General features: G+C 42.5%; 1 protein-coding gene across 1 annotated transcript in view; it reads right to left on the bottom strand.

The window, feature by feature from the left end:
* The window catches only part of FBN2 (fibrillin 2), a 1,174,837-nt gene that overhangs the window by 43,557 nt on the left and 1,114,287 nt on the right, over positions 1-16,993 (bottom strand). Inside the window, exons 57-60 of the mRNA XM_078675609.1 lie at positions 16,240-16,446; positions 11,150-11,275; positions 6,440-6,562; positions 407-523 (exon numbers count right to left, since the gene is read on the bottom strand). Of these exons, the coding sequence (XP_078531735.1) occupies positions 407-523; positions 6,440-6,562; positions 11,150-11,275; positions 16,240-16,446 (573 nt within the window). The remainder of the gene's footprint in view (positions 1-406; positions 524-6,439; positions 6,563-11,149; positions 11,276-16,239; positions 16,447-16,993) is intronic.

Here is a 16,993-nt window from a genome sequence, read left to right on the forward strand (position 1 = left end):
TGCTTCGTGCATGCATAGCTCAGTGTTCTTTTCTTCATTTCTTTTTCTCTGTACTCTCCCACTGTTAAGCCATTAGTCAATGATCCATAACAACAAATGGCTCTTGTAGTAGCATGCAACACATGGGGTATACCATAGTTGTCGGTAGGGCATGAAATTTAGAGAACCAATTCAGAATTAGTGTTCCATTTCAAATTATAATGCCAGCCGACTCCCCAGATGGCTCATAAAAATGAGCCACAAAACAGCTGTTATACCATCCATGATAAATGAGCATTCACAACTTCTAGGCTTTGTGTAGTGCTATGTATACAATGCATATAGTGTTCTTTTCTGTGTCCTGCTAAGATAACCCAAAAATGATCATAACATTTGGCAAGTAAACTTTCACATTACTGAATCTCACCAATGCAGGCTGTATGGTGCTGAGTAAATCCCGGCGGACATTTGCATGTGAAGCCCCCAATTGTGTTGGCACAGAGAAACTGGCAGTTGTGCTGTTTAGTATGACACTCATCGAGATCTGAAAGAAAAAGATGTGTTGGACCAAAGAAAAAGGAAGATACAGTATTGGCATGGCTAGTTGTCTTTCCCAATCAACATAGGAGCAGATATAAAAGTTCCCTCAAAAATAATTTTCATAGACTTCCATACATAGTTTTTATACTGTTTCTGGCCAGGGAAACACGTGATGACCTGGCAATCTTTAGTGGCCATCACGTTTTATGTTTATGTGTTTATCGCATAGCTGATACCCTTTTACATAGGTCTTATAGACATGTACTTGGGATGAAGGAGACGGGTAAGGAGAAAAGAATTCTTAAGGGGAGCTCCGGTAACGGGAATGGAAGACCGCATACAGAGTGGGGTGATTTTGTTGCACCCTGCCCTTTTAAATTACTGTTCCTAAAATGGTTCAGAATTCCAGAGCACCAAATAGGGAAATCCAGTCAATTTCTTTAGCGAATTACGTATAATCAATGTAATTGGAGGATATTTGCTTAATTGCTGGCCTTTGAGAAAAACCAACAAGATATTAGTTATCACAGCTCTACTGAAAACAGCAATAAGCATAGTGCGAAAAGAGTGTGGTTGTCTGCATTTGTACGAATTGCACTTCATCCTTCCTTTGAGAAAACAAAAAGTAGAAGTGCACAAAAGCCCAGATTAATTGGTTTCCAACTTACAATGAATGCGAACAAAGACTAAGACCATATTTAGAGTTTGGCGAACGGGATACTCATTCACTAACTAGCAGATATCCCATCCTTCATGTTACAAGTGCATTATACAAAAACAACAGGTGATGGACAGAATGCAGAACAATGTCATACATTCACCCCAGTACAAAGATCTGGGCCTAAATCCATCGTTTTTTTGCCCACCATGCCATTCCAGTTTGAACCCAGCCATATGCAAATCAGTCTTGACCCTGTGCCCATGGGAACAATCCAGCCCGTACTGCCAAACCAGGTCCTCCCTGTACTGGAAACAATCATCCAAGGACCGGTTTCGGACATTCAGCCCTATTCAGCCTGGATAGCTTGATTCCAGTGGCATGGAGAGCACGGGACTCACGTCTGAGCATACCCGTCACACTCGGGGTGACAAATGCAAAAACAACAGGTGAGGGACAGAATGCAGAACAATGTCATACATTCACCCCATTACAGAGATCTGGGTCTAAATCCATCGTTTTTTTGCCCACCATGCCATTCCAGTTTGAACCCAGCAATATGCAAATCAGTCTTGACCCTGTGCCCCATGGGAACAATCCAGCCCGTACTGCCAAACCAGGTCCTCCCTGGACTGGAAACAAGCATCCAAGGACCGGTTTCGGACATTCAGCCCTATTCAGCCTGGATAGCTTGATTCCAGTGGCATGGAGAGCACGGGACTCATGTCTGAGCATACCCATCCCACTCAAGGTGACAAATGGAAAAACAACAGATGATGGACAGAATGCAGAAACAATGTCATACATTCACCCCAGTACAGAGATCTGGGCCTAAATCCATCGTTATTTTGCCCACCATGCCATTCCAGTTTGAACCCAGCAATATGCAAATCAGTCTTGACCCTGTGCCCCATGGGAACAATCCAGCCCGTACTGCCAAACCAGGTCCTCCCTGGACTGGAAACAAGCATCCAAGTACCGGTTTCGGGCTTTCAGCCCTCATCAGCCTGGATAGCTTGATTCCAGTGGCATGGAGAGCACGGGACTCACGTCTGAGCATACCCGCCCCACTCGGGGTGACAAATGCAAAAACAAATGGTGATGGACAGAATGCAGAACAATGTCTATGTGGGAAGGGTATGCCCAGACGTGGGTCCCTTGCTCACTAAGACACTGGAGTCAAGCTATCCTGGCTGAAGACGGCTCAAGACTGATTTGCATATGACCATGTCTGAACTGGGGTGGCTTGGTGAGCAAAATAACGATGGATTAAACCCAGATCTGTGACTGGGGGTGAATGTTTTGCCATTGTGCAACATTCCGTCCATAATCTTGTGTGTTTTGCTGTTCACCCTATGTGGGATGGGTATGCCCAGACATGGGTCCCTTGCTCACTAAGCCACTGGAGTCAAGCTATCCTGGCTGAAGACGCCTGATAGCCAGAAACCGGTCCTAGGATGCTTGATTCCGGTCCAGGAAAGACATGGCTTGGCAGTTCGGGCTGGACTGTTCCCATGAGGCACAGGGTCAAGACTGATTTGCTTATGGCCATGTCTGAACTGGAGTGGCTTGGTGAGCAAAATAACAATGGATTAAACCCAGATCTGTGACTGGGGGTGAATGTTTTGCCATTGTGCAACATTCCGTCCATCATCTTGTGTGTTTTGTTGTTCACCCTATGTGGGAAGGGTATGCCCAGATGTGGGTCCCTTGCTCACTAAGCCACTGGAGTCAAGCTATCCTGGCTGAAGACGGCTGCTAGCCAGAAAACGGTCCTAGGATGCTTGATTCCAGTCTAGGAAAGACATGGCTTGGCAGTTCGGGCTGGACTGTTCTCATGAGGCACAGGGTCAAGACTGATTTGCATATGGCCATGTCTGAACTGGGGTGGCTTGGTGAGCAAAATAGCAATGGATTAAACTCAGATCTGTAACTGGGGGTGAAGGTTTTGCCATTGTGCAACATTCCGTCTATCATCTTGTGTGTTTTGCTATTCACCCTATGTGGGAAGGGTATGCCCAGACGTGGGTCCCTTGCTCACTAAGCCACTGGAGTCAAGCTATCCTGGCTGAAGACAGCTGATAGCCAGAAACCGGTCCTAGAATGCTTGATTCCGGTCCAGGAAAGACATGGCTTGGCAGTTCGGGCTGGACTGTTCCCATGAGGCACAGGGTCAAGACTGATTTGCATATGGCCATGTCTGAACTGGGGTGGCTTGGTGAGCAAAATAACGATGGATTAAACCCAGATCTGTGATGGGGGGTGACTGTTTTGCCATTGTGCAACATTCCGTCCATCATCTTGTGTGTTTTGCTGTTCCCCCTATCTGGGAAGGGTATGCCCAGACGTGGGTCCCTTGCTCACTAAGCCACTGGAGTCAAGCTATCCTGGCTGAAGACGGCTGATAGCCAGAAACCGGTTCTAGGATGCTTGATTCCGGTCCAGGAAAGACATGGCTTGGCAGTTCGGGCTGGATAGTTCCCATGAGGAACTGGGTCAAGACTGATTTGCATATGGCCATGTCTGAACTGGGGTGGCTTTGTGAGCAAAATAACAATGGATTAAACCCAGATCTGTGACTGGGGGTGAATGTTTTGCCATTGTGCAACATTCCATCCATCATCTTGTGTGTTTTGCTGTTCACCCTATGTGGAAAGGGTATGCCCAGACGTAGGTCCCTTGCTCACTAAGCCACCGGAGTCAAGCTATCCTGGCTGAAGACGCCTGATAGCCAGAAACCGGTCCTAGGATGCTTGATTCCGGTCCAGGAAAGACATGGCTTGGCAGTACGGGCTGGACTGTTCCCATGAGGCACAGGGTCAAGACTGATTTGCATATGGCCATGTCTGAACTGGGATGGCTTGGTGAGCAAAATAACGATGGATTAAAAACAGATCTGTGACTGGGGGTGAATGTTTTGCCATTGTGCAACATTCCGTCCATCATCTTGTGTGTTTTGCTGTTAACCCTATGTGGGTAGGGTATGCCCAGACGTGGGTTCCCTTGCTCACTAAGCCACTGGAGTCAAGCTATCCTGGCTGAAGATGGCTGATAGCCAGAAACCGGTCCTAGGATGCTTGATTCCGGTCCAGGAAAGACTTGGCTTGGCAGTTCGGGCTGGACACTTCTCATGAGGCACAGGGTCAAGACTGATTTGCATATGGCCATGTCTGAACTGGGGTGGGTTGGTGAGCAAAATAACAATGGATTAAACCCAGATCTGTGACTGGGGGGTGAATGTTTTGCCATTGTGCAACATTCCATCCATCATCTTGTGTGTTTGCTATTCACCCTATGTGGGAAGGGTATGCCCAGACGTGGGTCCCTTGCTCACTAAGCCACTGGAGTCAAGCTATCCTGGCTGAAGACGGCTGACAGCCAGAAACCGGTCCTAGGATGCTTGATTCCGGTCCAGGAAAGACACGGCTTGGCAGCTCGGGCTGGACTGTACCCATGAGGCACAGGGTCAAGACTGATTTGCATATGACCATGTCTGAACTGGGGTGGCTTGGTGAGCAAAATAACGATGGATTAAACCCAGACCTGTGACTGGGGGTGAATGTTTTGCCATTGTGCAACATTCCGTCCATTATCTTGTGTATTTTGCTGTTTTTCCTATGTGGGAAGGGTATGCCCAGACGTGGGTCCCTTGCTCACTGAGCCACTGTAGTCAAGCTATCCTAGCTGAAGACAGCTGATAGCCAGACACCGGTCCTAGGATGCTTGATTCCGGTCCAGAAAAGACATGGCTTGGCAGTTCGGGCTGGACTGTTCCCATGAGGCACAGGGTCAAGACTGATTTGGATATGGCCCTGTCTGAACTGGGGTGGCTTTGTGAGCAAAATAACGATGGATTAAACCCAGATCTCTGACTGGGGGTGAATGTTTTGCCATTGTGCAACATTCCGTCCACCATCTTGTGTGTTTTACAAGTGAATTATAGCCAACTGCCTTTGCAATATGATGGAGAGGCTATCCACCTTGTTTTGATGGACTATGGTGTTCACCAAACCTAAATAAGACCCATAATTTGGATTATGGGCCTGCTAGGGGAGACACTAATAATCCTTACTCACAATGCACATGCTGCAGAAGGTTTTAGTGACCATGGATTATTGAGGATTTGTATCCAAGCATTTATCTCAATTTAAAGACAAATTGAGTATTCCAGTCAAACATAAGGCAATGCATTGTCAGGTAACAAAGCCTTGAAACTTAAGTTATTTCCACCAGAACTCTTGGGTTCATGTGATATTTAACTTTCAGGCACCACTGCTAAATGATACAGAACTGGAAAAGTGTGTTCAATTGCAATAACGACCCAAAACTATGGAAAGAATTGCCTTGTGAAGTTGTGAGGATTTAAAATTGGGGATCAATTCCAAAGTCTTTGAAAATCTGACAACTGTGAAGGTTTTCATGAACAAGTCGCTTCAGCCTTTTCTTGTTATTATGCGATAAAAATGGCTTAGGCAAGATATTACTCCACATGGATGATTGTACTATTCAAAAAGCCTTCTTGCTTGTGTCTTTTTGAAATTGACAATTTGGAGAGCTATTTACATTCACCAGAAGAAGGTATGTCAAGAAGTTGAGAGTATAAATCTGAAAACAGGAACATATTGAATAAAGGCTTTAATAGAGTCAGGGACTTATTCAAACAGATTGACAAGCAAACATTTGTTTTAAAGCAAATTTCTAAAATAGTTGTGCCTTAATATGATTGCACAAGTTGAACATAATATTTCTAGCAAATCGATAATGTCAAAAGGTTCAGGAAGCCAATTAGTATTAATAGAACATTCTTTTATTTTGGGCTCTCAAAAGGAATGATCGAAAGATGCTTGGATTAAATGATTGCTGAGTCTTGCCATTGTCTACTACATACTTTTGACAAGAAACAAAAAAATAGCAAGATTAGGCCTGAGATAAAATAGCACAGCACAGATATATTATTTGGAAAAATACAAGGATATTGCCAGAGTACAAATTTGAGAAACTGAATGTAGTCGGAAACGTGCCGGCTAAAAGTGCGGTGACTGAAACATAATAATGAAAATAAAGCTACAATAACTTCAAAAACAGATATTCTATTAATATTAATTGGCTTCTTGAACATTTTGAGGAAATTGCTATGGTGAAAGAGCACAGGGATGAATTTATTCAGGAAACATAATGCTGTTTTTTTAATCTTATATCCTGTGACGAGCGATTAACATTAGTTGATGAATACAATTTTTTATCTTAACACTGCCCGCTTACCTTTACATGTTTTTCCATCTTCCTGGAGGATGTAGCCTCGTGGGCAAGCACACTTGTAACTGCCGTCTGTGTTCTTGCAGATAAAGTTACATGGTTTTGGCGACTGGGAGCATTCATCTAAGTCTATACATTGACAAGACAAGACATTATTTAGATCAGGTGTATCTACTTGAAATGCCTACTAAAGATATTGCACGAACATACAGGTTATGGTTTAAAAATCAATTCAATGAACCGGCTCTTTTTAGGTATCCACGGAATACTGACATGGTACATGTAGCAGAAAACACTGTGTTTTTATTCTCTAGAATTAACATGTTTTCTCCAAAAGCCTTGGGCCTTTTCAAGGATCATGTTTTCATATAATACAGCCATTTTTTTTTATTGAAGATGCCACGCAAACAGTGGCGGACGCTCCATTAGGCCGTTGGAGCTCCGCCCAACTGCTTTCTCGCAGTGCGGAAGCAGAATATATAATGGTATTTTAAATACCATTTTATTTTCTGCTTCTCGCGCTGCGAGAAAGTGGAAGGCAGGGGTATGCCTGGTTGGAGGGTGGTTTGAGAGTATGCCTGGTTGGGGGCGTATAGGTGGGCGGATGGGTAGGTCGGGGAGGAGTGGCTTGCACCACTCTGAGTGCCCTGACTGTTTGGTCAGCCCTGGGACCGACCAAAGCAGTCACGGTCACTCTACATTTTCATAGAAAAAATAGCTTCCCTGCAGGTGCCCGGCTGGGCGCTGTCCGGGACCGCTGCCATTGAAGGTTTTTTTTTCTACCTGGTCCATAAAATAACGTTTCACACCTTCTAACACATCAGGTTTAAATCCACTGTTTAAATGTAATCGCTCATCGTGAGACTGAGTAGGTTGAGTTATAAAAAATATGTGTGTCATAGTTCTACTGTCACCAAAAACATGCTTTAATTGGGGGATATTTGAGTTAATGCATGCGCTGAAGGAGTAAAAAGTGAGAATCTCCCTTTTTCCTCACAGTGCTGAGAACATCTTTATATGGTCCTAGCCATCTCCAAGCAGAACATCTCCAAGCAGAACATAGATGTCCTTAAACAAACAGTGCACTGCGTCTTGAAGAGGCAGGCTGGCTCAGCGGGTTTAACTAGTCCATTGTCTGAGTTAGGCAAATGGGTTTCTAATGGGTTTCTAATGGAGACCATGATTTTCTGATGTCACAGGTGAGAAACAAAATGCAAAAGTTTGCCTGTTTATGGTCTTGCTGGCTGCTTATAATACAGTATCACCGGGGGAAGCCTTTAATCCTTTGTCAGAGACACAAGCCCACAGTTGAAGTGAACTTTGCCACCATTAATTGCTGCCATTGTTCGCTAAATGACAGACTTAGTGAAACACGAAAAACATTGTGCTTGAGGTTGCGTGAAAGCATTCCTGCCCTTCCGCGTGGGTGGTCCACTGAGCACAGGAGGCATTTCCAGCAGAAGTCTGCACTAAATGAGATGAGTAACGTGCACCACGGCGAGAACATTCCAGACTTTTACATTTCATTTTCATGCCTTGACGGTATGAATGATTAATCCCCATGGTTCTGCAATATCATGATTGCTTCTCTATTACTTGCATAGACAAAGCAAATGCGGCTGCCGGAAACCACACCTGCAGGTGATCTTCAGGTCTACCCAATTCTCATGCTTAGGAAATGAGTTGTCCGTTCACTGCAAGTAATTTTATTTCACTAGAATAAATGTTTGTGTCCCCCAAAGTACGATCATGCACTCTTAAGTGTATTTGTGTGTACCTAGCTGATGACCGAATTGCTTGTGCCGGTAGGAGAGCTCCTCCGGGAGTGACAAAGGCATTTCTTTTGCTAAAAGGGGCAGAAAGTGGTGGTGTGACATTGTCAAAAAGGTGAAGTAATTGAGTGAGTAACAGTAATTTAGTGCTGGAAGCTTAATAACCTGTTTCAGGTCCCACGCTGGAAAGGTGTAAAGATTTTTAAAAATCGATAGCGCTTTGTTAATCTACTTGGCAACATGTTTTTATTCAGAATTTGTGGTACTTCATTCCGTCTGAGAAGCATACATACTGATTGCCAGCACTGGGCCTAGCATCAAAAACATAACAATAGAAATGTTTCTGACGCTAAGCCCTGCTGGCACACAGCGTGTATATTGCTCAGAGGTGTGTGGCACTGGCAGGGCCTAGCTTCAGAAACATTTCTATCTACATGTTATTATATGACATCCCTGTATTAATGTAATAACTGCACCTTCATAATTGCTTTATTAACCTTCTTGTTTCTCAAATTTGCTTGAAAATGCACCATTTACCCACTCTTTTTCAAAAAAGTTCTTGGGGGAGGACCCCCCCGAACACCCCTTATGATGTTTGGGATTGCTCGCTGTGCTCGCTCGGCGTGGTGCACTCCGACAGAAAGTTTACGCCTCACCACTTTCAAATGTCACCAGCCATCACTGCGCACAACACAGGACGGCAGTGACTGGCCAACGTGACAGATTTTAGCCTGTGTAGGATTTTGTTTTATTGGAGGACTGTATTATATGAAAAAACAAGCCTTGAAAAAGCCCCAGGCTTTAATGCCACATAGGGGGAAAAACAAGTGCTGGCTGGTTTACTAATTAATGGAAACTTATGAAGTAACTGCAGTAAATATATTTGACATTGGATACATTTCTCGAATGTTAACAAAAAATAGTGCACAGTACAACATGGATACATTTCATGAAGAATGTTAATAACAGTACTTTCACAGCACAGCGTGATCCTATTCATGATTACTTCTGAAAACGATCAAGGACAATAAAGAGATTCTAAGAAAAATTGTAAAACTAGTCGACCTTATAAGCTGAATGATTTGACAATAAGTGCTACATTGCGCAACTATATAAGATTGAATTGAATCTAATTTGCATTTTATCACTTGATTTTGAATTCTGGGTAAGTACACCTAACATTTACAAATTAACTTGGCCATTCAAAGAGGCATAGTTGGCCCTAACCTCAAGAGAGTAATACTTTCCGTGTGGCACACAAAATAAAGGGTATTACCAAGCAGGCCAAAGATTGTTGGGCCATACAACTGTTTGGATGAAATTGTTTCATGTTCCACTTTTACATTTTAGGCATCCTACTTTGTGGGCTAGAATGCCTACTTAGGATTGACTTACTCAATATATAAAAGTGGGGTTTCCTGCTTGTCAAAAATGTTTATTTTGACAGGCCTGCCTGTAAGTTTAAGAGCTGGAGGTTTAAATGCTGCTGATGCTTCATTCTGCAGGTGACATTTAATCTTTCATGCCACTGGTGTATTATGTATACACTATGACCTTCCTGAACAGTTAAATATGACAATTGGGGAATAGACAATTTTACCACATTATTGCGTTCAGAACATAATCAATGGAGACCGATCAGCAGTGCTTGAGCGTGCAGTTAAAAACCAAGCAGCATCAGTCGCACAAAATGGAGGTGGCTAAAGAAAGAATTTTCTACAGGAATGAATGAATACAACCACTGTGATGAAAACGAACAGGTACGTGTTTACTCGTTTTCCAAAAATCTGTAACTTAACTTATGTTTACTTCTAGAGAATGTTTTCCTATAATTAATTAAGCTCACTTGCTCTTCTTTGCCAGTTTTATTCAGCTGATTACTTTCTTTATATCAGGTCCGGAATATGTGCTTTTTTATGGAAGTCTTCTGCTTCTTCTTCATTATAAGACTTTGGGTTAGATATTTGAGAACTTAAACTTTTTCAGATATGTAGTTAATATTATTGTTGTTAATGCACAGATAATCCCTGCTGCATAAGCTACCCTTTATTGCTTTATACCATTGTTATGGTACGCTGGACATAATACAGCTAGAGGTAGTTCTTCTCAATGCAGTTTAACAGAAGCCTTTAACTCATCACTTTAAATAATTCTTTATGTACGACAAATAAATTGTGGGTAATTTTGCTGGAAATACTGCAATCAATACTCTTCTAGTTAGACCCCACACATCTTTGTCTCAGAGTGACTGTTACTATTACTGTTTTCCAATTTCAATTTTTCACTATTGGTGATGAGGTTGTTGGACAATTTGCCGATCTGGACAAGCTATCTGGAGTACAAGACTAAAGGACTTAACAATTATGAGAAACATTATCAAAACTGCAAAGCTACTTAAAATATTACTATTTAATTTGTATATTAATCTTCCATAACCTGCTATTAGGTGGTCATTTGAGAGTGATAAGTATGTCAACTATTGATTAAATTAAGCATTTAGATGTCTAGTGTTTATAGTGTGCAAACTGATTTCAATTCAATGTAGATGTCCTTTCTTTCAGATCATCTTCAGTATGCTGGTGCATGATCTCACATTACCCAAAGGTCAATACAGGGAGTTATCAAGGTGATTGGAATGAGGCATTAAAGTAATACAAACAAACATGCCACTAGAATAAGCATATATTCTGAATGAGCAGACACAATTCAGACCCCATTAACACCAATTTGTATTTCAGTGGTAGTCCTATTTGACTCTCATGCTCTCTGCAAGATGACCCTTCTTTGACTATCTTTTTGATCTGGTGATAGGTAATATCTTTTCCACATAACTTACTTTCTGAATAAGGACATGACTATAGAATTCTTATGTTTTCCAATTATTTTCTTTAGCAGTCGATTGTATTGCTAAAAGAGTAATAAGGATTTGCAAAATATATCTTACCAATACAAGATGTCCCACTTATGTCAGTGGTGTAGCCGGACTTGCAGAAACATCTGAAGGAGCCCATGGTGTTAATACACTGGCCATTTCGACACAAGTTTGGCATTACTTTACATTCATCAATATCTGTGAATAGAAAGCATGGAACAGTTAAAAAAGGTGAGGCTGTGGTCGAGCATACATCTCTAATCATTATATGCGGAAACTTATCTACACGATTGAATAACATCTTGTATTTAAAAATGCTAACAGACTAATTTAGTGAGGAAGCATAGAACTAGAGGGGTGGAAGAAACTTTATGCCCAACCATCAAGTAGAAATTCTCAACATACAAACTTGTATAAATACATATATATGCAAAGCGAGTTGGGCAGTGGCAGTGGCAGGAAAAGCAAATGCATTTCCCTTGAACTGTTGATTTTTCCTTTAACAATACTCAATATTTTGCGAGCAAAAGTAGATTACTGAGATATGAGCACAAACGTCTAACTGATGCCTAGTTTTTACCTGATTTACAAAGCATTGAACATATGAGAATGACAAGTAACTTGTGCATAATGTGTGCACGTCTATGCTATGTTCACACACGTGGCATGCTTTTGAACCAATTAGTAGTCTTAGGAGAGCATCAGAGCAGAGGTTAGTGAAATCCATTGCAAATTAGGGAAGCATCTGTATAGTGTTCCCTTGGTGGGTATTCAAAAACTTCTGCAATGTTAGTCTCCTTTCAAAAACACAGGCTTTCTTCACTGGCACCTCGGAACCCCCAGAACATGAACATGATCAATAATTCTCTTCCTACTTTCTAAGCTAGAAGAATCCAATTTTTTTTACCACTGTCTATTTTCTTTCAAATGGCTGATTTTCACAATTAAAAGTAAAATGTATAGACCTTTGCCTGTATCATATATAAGGCATACTGCTGCACCATGATGCACCTTTAAGCAGGTGCGCCAGGTGCAAAGATTACCAGCACACATGATTACAATGAATGTTCTGCCCTTAGGATGGCCGCAATCTCGGAGCTGCCCTAGGGGCAGCGCATTGAGTACAATACCGAGTGGCTGCTTTATTGAGCTGCTCCATTGTTCACTGTGCAGGCAGCACATGCCTGTACTTTAGAGAGTGGACAGAGATCCCCTTGCAGGTGGGAGTAGTGAGTGACTGCACATGCTATCAGAGGGATATCTGGGGGTCCATGGAACCCCCTTTGCCCCCTCGGGAGACTGCCCTGGGGGTGCACTGAGAGTGCACCACCTTTTTTGTGTCGCATCTTTGCCTTTCCACCCATGTCCATAATGTAGTGCAGGGGCAAAGGAAAAAAGATTGCCTCATGTGCATGAGGCCATACCCCCATGCAAATGAAGGAATAGCCTCTCAATGTAGTACTGGCACTGCATGTGTGCCAGCACTATCAGTATTATACAAGAAACTGCACAAGTGACTTCTGCCCCTTCTGTAATACCAAAGTGCCCCGGGCACTTGTGGAATACAGCCTCCAGTCTAAAGGGAAATACATTCTGCATGTTAGCCCTGCTGGGCATTGTTGCTTACCTGCTGATAAAAAATATCTATTGAGAGACAGAGAACTAGGAGGATAAAGATGCCACTGCAACATAGAGGGTTAGCAGTTAAAAGGTATTCTAATTGTATTGACTGATTATGACTTGCACCAGTTGTGGGAGACCATATGTGGACTTCAAACCGTGTGCATGACTGTGCCGAACACCTCTCTGCCTGCACTACTCCAGAGGATAACACCGATCAGCAGGTCCAGGTGGGAAAAACCAGGCTTTGGAAAGGTGGAGCCACTGGAGGCAAACGCTGTAAACAAAAAAAGTGCTGGAGGGCGCAGAAACCCCCCCCCGTACAAACAAGCATTTCAAATGCAATATGTCTCGCATTTATGAGAGTTTGAGCTATTGGCATTGTAAATTACAATTCCTTTTATTTATGTGTAGTTTTTGTGTAGTTTTTAAAACAGATAAATAAAAGTCATTGTCATTTACAATGCCAATAGCTTAAACTCTCGCAAATGCAAGACCTTTTGCATAGCAAATGAGTGCTATAATTTTTTTTAAAGAGTTAGGAGAGAGCGTGTCCCTGCCTGCAGCAGCAGGCAGGACAAAGCTATTTGAGAAAATAGTGCTCGGAGGATGTAATTAAACCCTACCGAGCAGCAACACACGTAACAGGGGGTGTCGCCATGGGAGGTTACAAAATGAGACAAGGCAGGGCTAAGGAGGGACTACTAAGCCTTTTGACCAATGAACAGCCAAAGCTTACAGTGGACAATGACTAAAGCCAATAAAAATGTGGGCGGAGAGTGGGTGCTACCTCATTACAGCATGCCTCGCACAGCTGCGCATGAGCTGCCCAGGCTCGACCTAAAAAGTAAGTATCTCTGTAGAAAGCATCACCTGATGTGTACGAAAGCCCTCGCCAGAATCGATTACAAAAGGTACTCGCAATAGCGAGTGCAGCAAATGCGCTGCTTTTGCCAGGCAAAACCTAAAAAACTAAAAAGAAAAATAAAAGCAATAAACAGAGGAACGGGCTGCAGATGCTGACTTGGTTTCACATCTTGGTAACAGCTCATCCCTTCAAAGTAAGAACAACGGATGCTCATGGGAAGAGCGTCAAAAAGAATGTAAAATGTACGACGCACCAGGTGAAGGAAAGATGGGCATACCCTGGTAGAGCAGTAATTAGAAAATAAGTAGAAACATTTAGTTAGGCGGACAGTTAATCATGGAAGGTCTCTAATACAGAGCGAGCATCGGTGACTGTCAAGTGGTGAAAATGCTAGAACCGGGGTAAAATTGGTATTCTGATACTAGTCCAGAAAAAATAGCTTAAAAACCATTCAAAACTTTCATTGTACCTAAAGAACTTTGCTTCGGTCGACATTTGCCTGGTTTACTTTACGCACCTATGTGTGAACCCCTTGGTATTTAGCACGCCTTTTCCTTGTTAAACTCTGACAGGCTTGAGCTGCATTAATTGCTTGGAGGAAAAATCTGAATCTAAAGTTGTGTACCTAATCGCACCAGATGCTTGTACAGGGATCATAAATTAACAAAGACCTGATATTTGAAGCCTAAGTGAGATGCCATGAAAAAGCACATTTACCAGCATGAGAAAATCCTGTGCATAATATGGATTTTTTTTTTACATTTAACCCCTTAACTGCGGGGCTAATTTCCCCGCTGTGCTGGTGGGAGGGAGGCTCGCGCAGCGCCCCGGTGCTCATGATGAGCTCAGCTCGTCATGAGCCACAGTGGTTGTGTGCTCATGATGAGCTGAGCTTGTCATGACCACGCCCATTCTAATGGAATGCCCAGCACAGCAGGGGAATTATCCCTGCGTGGGCACGGTGCAATGGTGAGCACACGGCCACCGTGGCTCATGACGAGCTGAGCTCGTCATGAGCATGGGAGGGGTTAAACTGGTTTTTACATTTATGAAATCTTAGAATCAAACGTAAAATGTTCACAAACAGTTGAAGATAGCTAGAAAATATGAGTCCTAACTCAAATGCTCAATCAACTACGTGTGAAACATGTCATATTGAATGTTAACATTCTTGTCATTACTTTAAGCATGCATATAGCTTTATACTGCGAATGGTGTGAGAAGAGAGCAGTCACAAATTTTCCACACTAAAAATCCAAATGATCTCTGACTTTGGTACTCACATTTTTTCAAAGAAATATCAGACATTAAGTTAGTCTCCTATGGTAACTTTACATACAATTAGTGATAAATCATTGACTTGGAAGTAAATAGCCAAACAAAGTAGAAAGGGTTTTTCGGTAGCTGCAGGCTGAAAGTAATGTTTAAAAAGCTGCAAATATTAGAATCCCATACATCTGCCTATGAGTCTCTAAGAACTTTGGGCCTTATTTACAACCCCCTTGCACCGCGGTACATCATTTTTTCCCATGTTAAAAGTGACACTCCTGCAGCACAAGTGGCTTGTAAATAGGCCCCTCAGAATTTTAGGAAATTCCCCAAAATTCACAGCAGCACTCATGGAAAGCAATACAAGCAGTACACTACCATAAGCATTCCTTCACTAAATGTACTGGAATCACTTGTCCAGACAGCAACACCACCAGTAACCCGTTTGCTAGACACCATGAATTTCAGGAATCTTCCATTTGTATTATCAACCTCGAATATTTCACCTATATTTTCCAATTTCCAAGCCACACTGATCATTTGACACCCTCTATTTCATGCCTATCACACTAAGCATCCTACCTTAAGGCTACAACCCCCTCTAGATCCCAGTTCTATAAATCAAGATCTAGTTAATTACACTTGCAGATTTGTGTTGTGCCCCCAACTTTAATTTAGATGTCCAAAATAATTAGCGGTGGGCAGTAAATTCCTCTCCACTGGTGGAGTTTGCAAAGTTTTTGCCATTTTGCATTCTGCTTGTAATGCAGAATTCTGGGCAAACTCTACCATCCGCTGTAATTTGGAGTTTTTTCTCATGTGTGGCTCGTGAACTGTAAATTGACAAGTGCAAGTAAAAGTTGGCATTCCCATTGCGATTTTTCGGGCACAGGGAGGGCATTCAGTGAGATTTTCTCAACAGTGTTGTCTCGATCTTCTGCGGTGAGAAAGTTGTTGCTCGAGTAGAAAATCTACTCGAGCGGCAGCAAAGAAGCAGCTTCCTCTGATGAGCTGCATGGTGCAGTTTGAGTTGCATGGAACTAGCTCCTGGCGCTAACAATTAGCCCAAGCAGTAGGATGTGCCGACATTCCACCCGTTCGCTGAACTCCGTAGAACCTCATGGAGTTTTTATGTAACTTCGTGAATTACGCCCACCCCTGAAAAAGAACAGAATTAGGCCCAATTTTCTGGTCTTTAAGAAAAAAGGTGAACGTCATTTAAAAAGCAAGCATTTTACAGCAAATTATGAGACACACTGGTGCTTGTACCTTTCCAGCATTATGCATGGCAAAAAGCTACTAATAGGTGCGACACAAACATTACAGCTAGACTTAAAACCTTCTTTGACTAAAGGTAAATATTGTATATATGGCTGCTCTTCAATCAACAATCACTAGTCCACACCTTTTCCATCTGTGTTGTAGCCTGGGCCGTGTGGGCAGATCTTCTTGTACTGAACAGTTCCAGGGAGTGGGCAAATCTCACACTGGTTACCCCAGCCTCGCCCACCATCACAGCAACACTCTGACTTGGTGACAAGGTTACGGCTACTGGAAGCCATCTGACACATTGCCTGCAGCACCTCCGAAAAGCAAAAGGCTTGGCGGTTGTCTGTGGGAAGAAAACAGGATTAGGAGAGTGAGTGCATGTGGATTTGAATCTGAAATAGCACTTCCACTAATGTGATAGGCTTCACATTTAAAAGTTATCATTACTACTGTGATCAGAATGCTTGCTCTATTTATATACCACTCGTATATAAAGAGAAGAAATTGTGACCTCTAGAAAAAATTCGTGTGATAATGCTTATTTCCAACATTGTTAATAAATGCAGTACATTTTTCAAGTGGAACTGTTGGCCAGTTAGCCTTTACCTTAAAATATGTATTAAGAAATAAAAATCACGAAGACAGAGGGCAAGATGGAGGCAATATTAGAAAAAAAGTTACTAACATGCCAACTTTCTTCGGTACAGTGATTTGGCGAGGCTTCACAAACAACCGCAGCACTGCAGTATTTATTCATTCATTCACATTGTGCATATAGTAATGCAGAAGCAGATCTGTAAATTCTCATTATACACACAGACCATGTATGACAGGGGCAGTAATGGTGCAGGCTTTATCTTGCATATGCATGATCGGTGCTTCTCTGCTGG

This window comes from Lissotriton helveticus, chromosome 2_1 (genome assembly GCF_964261635.1).
Source record: "Lissotriton helveticus chromosome 2_1, aLisHel1.1, whole genome shotgun sequence".
Classification (NCBI taxonomy): domain Eukaryota; kingdom Metazoa; phylum Chordata; class Amphibia; order Caudata; family Salamandridae; genus Lissotriton; species Lissotriton helveticus.